General features: G+C 39.3%; 1 protein-coding gene across 1 annotated transcript in view; it reads right to left on the bottom strand.

Moving 5' to 3' along the window:
• Positions 1-7,040, bottom strand: part of PDHX (pyruvate dehydrogenase complex component X) — a 57,488-nt gene that overhangs the window by 3,672 nt on the left and 46,776 nt on the right. The window contains exons 9-10 of the mRNA XM_009273661.2: positions 5,892-6,050; positions 2,231-2,295 (exon numbers count right to left, since the gene is read on the bottom strand). Of these exons, the coding sequence (XP_009271936.1) occupies positions 2,231-2,295; positions 5,892-6,050 (224 nt within the window). The remainder of the gene's footprint in view (positions 1-2,230; positions 2,296-5,891; positions 6,051-7,040) is intronic.

Here is a 7,040-nt window from a genome sequence, read left to right as displayed (position 1 = left end):
CCAACTCCTCCTGTTTGTTGCCCATGCTGTGTGCATTGGTGTAGAGACACTTCAGCTGGGCTGTTGGCCGTGCCACCTTCTTAGAGGAACACCCCTTAATTCCTTTGAGGTATTTCACTGGTGTTTCCCTATTGGCTCCTATTACCTCAGGAGCCCCTGGCTCATCTCCGTAAGACAAATGTGCTCCAGTGTAGCCAGCACGTCTCAGAGCAACAGGCTGAGGGCCCTCGCTAGCACCCCATCCCTCTAACCTTGGCATGTCATCCCACAGCTTGTCATGGGCAAGCCTGATATTAACATCCTCCCCCTTCAAGTCTAGTTTAAAGCTCTGTCAATGAGCCCCGCTTGCTTGTGAGTGATGACCCTCTTCCCCCTTTGACAAAGGTGAATCCCAATGTCACTGCCCGCAGCTGGAAGGAGAGAGGAAAAAATAACCTGTGCTCCAGATTCCCTTACCAATTGTCCCAAGGCCCTGAAGTCTCTTTTGATTGCCCTTGGACGTGGTTGCGGCTTCATCACCACCCACATGGAAGAGCAGTAACGGGTAATAGTGCAAGGGCCGTACCAGGCTAGGAAGTTTCCTAGTGATGTCCTTAACCCAGGCCCCAGGGAGGCAGCAGACTTCCCTAAAAGGAGGGTCTGTCTGGCATATTGGACCCACTGTTCCTCTTAGAAGGGAGTTGCCTACAACTATAACCCATCTTTTCTTCCTTGTGGAGGTGGTCATGATACGGGGGGTAGGCCTTTCTGATCTTGGCAACAGCTCTGGTGTTGCTGGACCATCATCCACATCATCCATTGACTGGCCTTCCACATCCAGAGCCTCATACCTGTTGTACAGAGGCACCTGGGAAGACGAGGTGGGCAAGGAGGGTGTTCGCCTGCTGCCCTAAGCATGGACTTGCCTCCATTCACTCCTTTCCTTTAAGCTACTGCCTTCTGCCTGGCAGGGGGAGGATACAGGATCCCCTTGATCTTGTTTTTTTTCTGGTGGCTGTTCCTCTTTCTGTCTCAGGGAGGGCAGAGCATGGGTCCACCAGTCTGCCTTTTTCTCAGACTCCCTGATGCTCCTTAAGCTTTCTACTTCCTCTTGTAGCTCTGCCACCAAGCTGAGCAGATCGTCAGTGGATGATCACACCTCACACAGCTGTTCTCACTACTGCCATCTGTTACCAGTGAAATGCCCACAGTTATTCACATTCAGGGGCCATTTGTGTTGATGAAGACATCCAAGCCTCCACTGCTGCATTTCCATACATTTTTTTCTACTGAAAGGCTTTTTGACCACTCCTCCAGCATAAGAGCCACATACTGCAGACAGTTGCAAGCCAGGCACATTAATATACATTACAGCAATGTTTCTGCAGAAGTCTGTAGTATTACTCTCATCAAAAAATTGTATCTTCTGGAACAGATAATAACATAAGCATTCAGAATTAGCTTTTAAAAAATTGACAAAAAGTGAGCTAAGCTAAAGTTTATATAACAAAAAATGTTGCTTGATCATACTGTGTCATAAAATACAGTACATTAAAAGTTTCAGAAACTTGGGGAGTGTAAAAGCTGAGAAATTAATTGTGCAACTGTGTCACTATATTTATGCTAGTGTTTTACACGTGCCATTTATTTCTCATCAGTGAGTTCAGTAGCTCTTTTTGCAGAGTATATTTTATAGAAAAAATATTTACTAAATATATGCTACTATTTAAAATTGATCTACTCAGTTTTTAATGTTTCAGTTAAAAGTAAACTATAAGAGTTAACACTGCAACTTTGCAGTAACTTTTTTTTGCCCCTCTAGAGACATTCCTCTGAAGAGTGAAGACAAACTGGACATCACTGTCTGCTGCAATACCTCTGCCAAACAACTCCTTTTAAAATATTTATTTTAAAACTATAATCAATGGGTTTTCCTAACCACAGAATGCAATTTAAAAAAAAAATTCTTCTGCAACTGAATTAGGTTCAAAAATAAAAGTCAGATTAGTCTCTGTATGAAAAACATGAATTTCACATGAGGCTCAGATGAAATAAACCTGTAACAAGATAATTGTTTCCCCCTGATACAGGACACTCGGCCTACATCTGGCCCTCAGAATCATTACATGGAGTTTCATCCTAAATGGAGCAAGATTTTACAAGGCAATGCATTAACACACAGTGGAATACCTGGGGATAAAACAGTTCTGAACCCACACTGCATGTGTTAAGTGCTGCTAGAGAGTTTTACCTAAAAGATCCTCCCTGGTACTCTTCCGGTAACAGTTTTCCATCTCTTGCTTTGTTTGCTAGAGCCTACGAGAAAAATAAAAGGAGAGAGGAAAGAAATTGAAGTGTTGTAATAGACATTCTTTTTACTTCAGTAAGACATTATAAGTACCGATGCCATTAAAAAGTCATCTGCTTTTGGATTTAGGGTAGCACCTCAGCAACATCATTGTTGTAGCTGCAATGATTTGGCAAAAAGACTAGGACACAAAACTTCATTCTCCTAACAATATTGGCTGTTCAATAAAAGCTGTTCTCTCACCTTACAAACCTTGCCCCAGTTTTCACAATGGAACCACCATTCTCCCTAGTGTTTTTAGATGATAAAAATATCTAGTGAAGTACTGATGAGAAATTCACAGTATTCTTAACATGTTTGTTTAAAGAAACTGCCATGTACCACTTCAGAACTTTCTAGCAGATTGAGAGAATGTATTTCTTCCAACTAAGCATTCAACTACCTTAAAGACCACCCTTCCTGTGACCTCCATTTCATTTGTGAGACTTTTCTACTTCTAAAAATAACAGAAGAAACTGTCCACAAACGTTTTGTTCAAAATACAGCCCAAGAAGTTCATACTATGTTCTAAGATAAGATCACAGAGAAAAAAAAACCTTATCCCCACCTAGGATGTTTCTAGCTCAGAGGTCTCCTTAGATGGAAGCAGTGGGAATCAGGATGAATAATTCTTACAGTAGTTGTCACATAAGGAAGAAAGGACTGTGTAGACCTCAAGAGAAATGGCACTCATTGGTGGGTCAAGAGCCAGTTATTCAGCCACCAACCCGTTCCTAACACCCTGTGAATACACAATGGAAAAGGTGGTGACTGGAAATGCGTCGGATGACTTCTCCATTAGTAGCAACCTTTTCAAAATGAGGAGCTGTTCAACTGACAGCAGAGACTGAAGTGGGAATATATGTAGGACAGATGATCTATCCTATTCATACAGAATACATTTAGCGTTTTTGGCTTGTATCATATTTATTCCGCAGGTGGAAAAGCGCATGGAAAATGTCATGTTGTGACAATTGCAGCATTATGACATTTTAAGACAAAAATAACTGTTTCCAAAAGCAGTCAGGGAAACAGACTCAGATCTGCTTCTGGGAAGACTGATAAAAGCAACACAGTCTGTTTATATTTTCCTTCTTCTGGTAAAAAATAATAAAACTAATGATAGTTTCCATTCATTTAATTATGAAAGGGAAATTTTGGTGTAAGTGAATAAAAAAAAAAAACAACACAAAATCTACTTTATCACAACATGAAAAAAGTGATACATCGTATTTGTGAAACTTTCTTGAAGAAGATTATTCCATGAATCCCTTCTCTTTTCTAGGAACTTTCCACCCCCTTTTTAGGAATTCTACCACTGTTTTCTAGGATTTTTTCCATGTTCTTTCTAGGAATTGACTTTTTTTCCTTTTTTTTGTTTTTAATTTCTAGATTGCTTTCCAGGAATTGTCTGTTCTGCTTTCCAGGGATTTTCTACATGCGTTCAATAAATATCCTGTCAAACACTCAATTCAATCTACCAAGACGTAATTTCTATGAAACCTCACCCCTGCCTTTAAGGACCAGAGTCAGCAAGTGGAAACTATGATTGAATTGACTTCTTTTTGTTTGCATGCGGGTGGAGGTAGAGTCATTACAAGATAAACTTCCGCACAGATAATGAGTTGGTTAGTAGTTATAGTTCTGACATGGATTAATCCACTTTCATGTTGTAATATAACTCTGTTGGTCATGGTAAACAACTGTCTTCCCTGTATACATTGCTAAACATCTTTCAGGCAAGGGTTCTGAAAGGCCACGGTAGTTTAATGACTGCAATGACTTCAGCTTAGAAATAAACACCAAGAAGTTTAAGAGAATCTCATTCTAATGAATCGCCCACTAAATAATTCAAGCTTACACCAAGTTTTACAAAACTGACACCCTTGTGAATTTAAAAGTTAAAAGGATACAGTGAATTTTATTTTAGGCCTTTGTTCATCTCTGAATAATTAGTGAACCAGAAGACAATAGCCATGGGAACAGCATTCACACAATAGGGTCAATATGAGCGTAATGCGTATGTGCAATTGCATTATTTGAATGATGAAAATACGGTGCTAGGATGCACATGACCTGGAAAGAAGTTAAAATTAACTTGCAGCAGAAGGGGACATATAAGCAATCTACACAAAAAAAGTGCCTGCCAAACTACAGGGAGACCGGTAGAGAAGCAGCTGAAGTTTCAGTTTGTGCCTCCCACGTGTGCAGGTCAGGTACATATTCATTTCAATAATTCAGTGAAGAAGTTGAAAAGCAAAATTTTGTTGGTGTGGACACCTGCAATCTATGTGACCCTATGACTTTCATATTGGGTAGTGTGACCTATGTTACACACATTCCATTTAAAATGAAAGGGGAATGCTTAACTTTATCATAGCGCTATTAAGCATAATGTAAGTGTACATTCCCATCATGGGAACTGCAGGACACTAATTTATGGTAAGAGAGGTTTGTAATACTGCATCACAGTATCACAGATATTGGGGATGATAATGAAAGTACAACTTACACTCCTCATAATGGTTTTCTTCTTGTCATTCTATCACTAATCACAGAATAATATAACAATCTCAGCTGACCTCCCTCCTTGGCTGGCTATTATATTAGTGAAAGGATTTGCTTTTGCAACACATTCAACATGAAGTAAGCAATATGGACTGGAAAAATCTTAAAAATATCCAGTTATGAATGTTTTGTGGCATGACACCTACACCTTTTTCTGCTACAGCTTTGTTGGTTGTTCCCCTCCACCAACAATTATGACTTCTGTAGCTTTCAGTAAAACACAAAACTTTACAAAGTGCAACTTGTGTCTAGTTTCGGGACAGTTTTATGCCCTAGCAGCTACTTTTATTGCATTTCTCAGATACCGTAGGCCTTTGATTAGCACTCATTAAATAACAAAAAAAGGCTTGTGTTGGGACATTTCATCATTCATTGTATTTTTGCCTGCCACAAAATACTTCTTCTGTGACTGGCAACAACTGCCACAGATTCAAGTCGCTAACTGGGCACCTGGTCTATGCAAAATACTGCTCATTAGTCTGAGGAGTTTAATGTTACCTTTCAGGTGACATTCTCAACTGAACCACATATTGAAAAAATGCAGACAGAAATGAGCGCCATGATGTAACTGCACAGAGAGTAACACAAGCAGCTACAAGCAAATTTCTGGCAAAGGGGGGAAAAAAACCCTCCCAAACAAACAAAATCTCAAACCCGAAGACTGGAAATACTAGAAAGATATTAACATTATCTAGCTTTCTCATGAGGATTAAAGAAATACAATTATATTAAATCACAGAAATCTGTACAGGTTTATTTTTCAAACAGTCTAGCCAGCATTCAACTAAATAACACGATGGCTAAGTTATTGTTAAAAATTAACAGAGTTGCAAAATTAATAATAATTTTGAAGTCTAAGGAATGCTGAAACTACTTTAGATCCATTTTGAAACTGCCTTTGTTATTACTGATGTGTATCTGGGTCATGCTACATTTTCTGCTACAAAAAACTATATAGCTACTATATTCGTCAGCCTACCATACATTTAAGACCTACCTTTGCAGAGGCAGCAATTTCCTTTATTCCCTTGGCAGCGACATCTTTTATGATTGGTGTAATGAGACCTCGGTCTGTTGCCACAGCAATAGAAATGTCAATGGACTGCAGCTGCCTGCAGACTTCTCCATCCCAGGTTACGTTCACATCTGGCATTTGCTAGAAGAGTGAGAGTAAAAAAAGACAGCTGTTAAGAACAATGGTGCAATCAATTATCAAGAAAAAGGAAAATCCTTTAAGACACATAGCTACATACAGGCATTCACCAAATTAATTAGTGCATCACAGACTGCTGTCTGTAAATGAAGGCAAAAGAACAGGTCACATCTGTCATCAGGACTGCCATGAGCAAGACAGAAAAAAAAAAATCACTATGAGGGTCTAAGAATAGATGTACATGATTAGCTTGCATTTATTTTATTTTATTTTATTTAAACTTATTTTGTCAAAAAGCATGAATGTATGCTCCAGGAACTGAAAATGGCAGGGCAGCCAGAATGTTTTTTGGTGCTGCTGGAAAAAAATTAACAAAAGCCTACAAATTCCCTCAGGAGTCACTGATACCACCTTACAGATGCCCAGCATGCAAAGCTACAAAGCAGTGTCATTTCTCCCCAAAAATAAATCACAGGATATTGACTTAAAAAGCATGGAAATGGACATCCTACTATACCCATGTGTTGTTTTCCACTCATGTCTCAAGCATGACTCCCAGCAAAGGAAGCTACAAATAGAATATGCTGCAGGTACACTCACTGTCGTTCAGATGAGGTTCTCCTAAAATGCAGCAGATTATTTTTTTGTGTGTGTGTGCGGACTCAATTAAAATTGAGATGTTTACTGGTAGTTTCAATGATGTTTGAGTTTACCATAAAGCTGAAACAGCTCAGGGGAAAAAAAAAAAACAACTGTGAAGGTACTATTTCCAATAAATCCAAGATTAGTATTTAATGACCTTAATGAAATTAGGAATTACGAAGTTGACTTCATAGTAAAAGTATTCCTCAAAAGAGTATAGGAGGGACACATTATCTCTATCTAAACTAAGTCCACTCCTAGAAGAAGCGGTGTAACAGTACTTCTCAGTTCCTATTCTTCAACACCAGAATGTATGTTGGGGGAGGGTGGGGGGGGAAAGGATGGTCAAAT

The sequence above is a fragment of the Aptenodytes forsteri genome, unplaced genomic scaffold (genome assembly GCF_000699145.1).
Source record: "Aptenodytes forsteri isolate BGI_AS27 unplaced genomic scaffold, ASM69914v1 Scaffold511, whole genome shotgun sequence".
In the NCBI taxonomy this organism is placed as follows: Eukaryota; Metazoa; Chordata; class Aves; order Sphenisciformes; family Spheniscidae; genus Aptenodytes; species Aptenodytes forsteri.
This window is presented reverse-complemented; position numbering and strand designations above follow the sequence as displayed.